Source organism: Terrapene carolina, unplaced genomic scaffold, assembly GCF_002925995.2.
Source record: "Terrapene carolina triunguis isolate 2854851 unplaced genomic scaffold, T_m_triunguis-2.0 Scaffold33278, whole genome shotgun sequence".
Classification (NCBI taxonomy): Eukaryota; Metazoa; Chordata; order Testudines; family Emydidae; genus Terrapene; species Terrapene triunguis.
Genome location: NW_020697629.1, coordinates 1 through 2,120, shown reverse-complemented (window position 1 = coordinate 2,120; position 2,120 = coordinate 1). Strand labels below are relative to the sequence as shown.

The 2,120-nt window shown below is 47.2% G+C and overlaps 1 protein-coding gene across 1 annotated transcript; it reads left to right on the top strand.

Moving 5' to 3' along the window:
• Positions 1 to 680: 680 nt before the first annotated feature.
• On the top strand, positions 681 to 1,616 carry LOC112119905 (olfactory receptor 10A4-like). Its single transcript, XM_026663314.1, has one exon. The coding sequence runs from the start codon at positions 681 to 683 to the stop codon at positions 1,614 to 1,616; it is 936 nt and encodes a 311-aa protein (XP_026519099.1).
• The last annotated feature ends 504 nt before the right edge of the window (positions 1,617 to 2,120 follow it).

Here is a 2,120-nt window from a genome sequence, read left to right as displayed (position 1 = left end):
TACTCACCACAGATGCAGGAGACCCAGTGCCTAATTTGTGCTGAGCCCTGGCACCTCTAGGCTTGGCAGTTCAAAGCCCCAGTACCTCTGGGCTTGCTGCACTGGTTATGAATGTTAAAAAATTGCTTGAGCCCCAGCCCCTAATTTCTTGAACCCTGGCCCCTCTTTCATTACAAATTGCACTGAGAAGATCCCTGGTTCAAGTTACCCCTCTGGCTCAGGAGGAGAAGGGATTTTGAATAGGGATCTGCTGCCTCTCAGATGAGTGCCCTCACCCCTGGGCTATGGGCTATCCTGATGTGGAGATCCCTCAATTTCCCCTGTTGAAGCTGTTACAGCTGTTGAATCTGGTTAAATAAATAACCAGGTGTGTCCCACGTCCCAGGTGAGCACCCTAACCACTGGGCTGAGCGCTATGAGGGAGGTCTTCTTCCTCTTCCCAGCCCAGCTGTTTCTTGTACCGTTCTAACTCCAGTCAATAGGAGCTGGGGGTTCTTAGTCTCACTGAACATCAACTACTGGGGTTCTTACATTGGGCGTCCAAAAATGGGAGCACCCAGAATCAGTGGCCACTATTGAAAATGTTTGTCATGTATTATACATTTATATATTGCAGGATTCTCCCAGCTAAACCAGTGAATGATTTTATTATCTCTGCAGTTGGAAAACAACAGGGCGACATGGCTAATGAGAACCACACAGTTGTGACAAAGTTCCTCTTCATGTCTTTCTCTGAATTTTTGGAGGTGCGGGTCTCCCTTTTCTTCTTAGTGCTGGTTTTGTACCTCATCACCTTGATGGGCAACATTGTCATCATCATGATCACAGTGGTGGACCCTGCCCTATGCTCCCCCATGTATTTCTTCCTCCGGAATTTGTCCTTTCTGGAAATCGGTTACACCTCGTCCACCATCCCCAAGATGCTGGAGAACTTCCTCTCCAAGGACAAGAGCATCTCATTCCTGGGCTGTGCCACACAAATGTATTTCTTTTCCCTCCTGGGGATCACAGAGTGTTGCCTACTGGCCGCCATGGCATATGACCGTTATGTGGCCATATGTCACCCTCTGCACTATATGGCCATGATGAGCAGGGGTGTGTGTCTCCAGCTCTCAGCTGTGTCCTGGCTCATTGGGGTGCTGGTGGCATTGGGACAGACAACTTTCATATTCACTCTGCCCTACTGTGGGCCCAATAGGATCAACCACTTCTTCTGTGACCTGCCCCCACTGCTGAAGTTGGCCTGTGCAGATACTTACAGGAATGAAGTAGCTGTTTACACCATCGCTGTCATCTTCATCATGGTCCCCTTCCTACTCATCCTTGTGTCCTATGTCCGTATCCTCTACACTATCTTCAAGATACCATCAACCGCAGGCAGGAGCAAAACTTTCTCCACCTGCTCCTCCCACCTCATTGTGGTCACTTTATTTTATGGAACCGCCATCGTGACATATCTGAGGCCCAAATCTAGCTATTCACGTGACACTGACAAACTGCTTTCCTTGTTCTACACAGTGGTGTGCCCAATGTTGAACCCTTTGATCTACAGCCTGAGGAATAAAGAGGTGAAGAAAGCCTTGAGAAGGGTGATGGCCAGAATAATATTTATTTGAAACGTGTGAAAAAATTAAAAACATATTCTTGTGGTGGATTTGGAGTTGCCTGTAGTAATTCATGAAAATACCATATGATCTGTATGTTTGTCTGAACATTGTAAAGGTGTTTTTGTATTCGTATGTTGGGTTAATTCAATAGTTGGGTGGTCAGGAAACAACACAGGAAGATGGATGACAGCCCAGTTAAAAGCTCCTTAGCAAACACCAAGGACAATTAACTGTGATATCCTTCCTCCACCTGTGGTGGGCCTGCCAGACCAGTTTTCCCAGGACTGAATCCCTCCCCCAATGAAGGGAGGGAGATCAAAAGACTGAGGGGGATTTAAAGAGACATACTCCCTGAATAAAGGAAAAGGTAGTTTGGTGAGAGGATTTGGGTGGAGAAACTGCCCCCCAGACCTCCAGAGGTTGAACGTTCCTCGAGGAAGCTTAGCCTGCCCAGGAGCTTTGGGTAAGATAAACAAGCATGTAGGCCTTTTGTTGTCTTAATCATTTTCACTC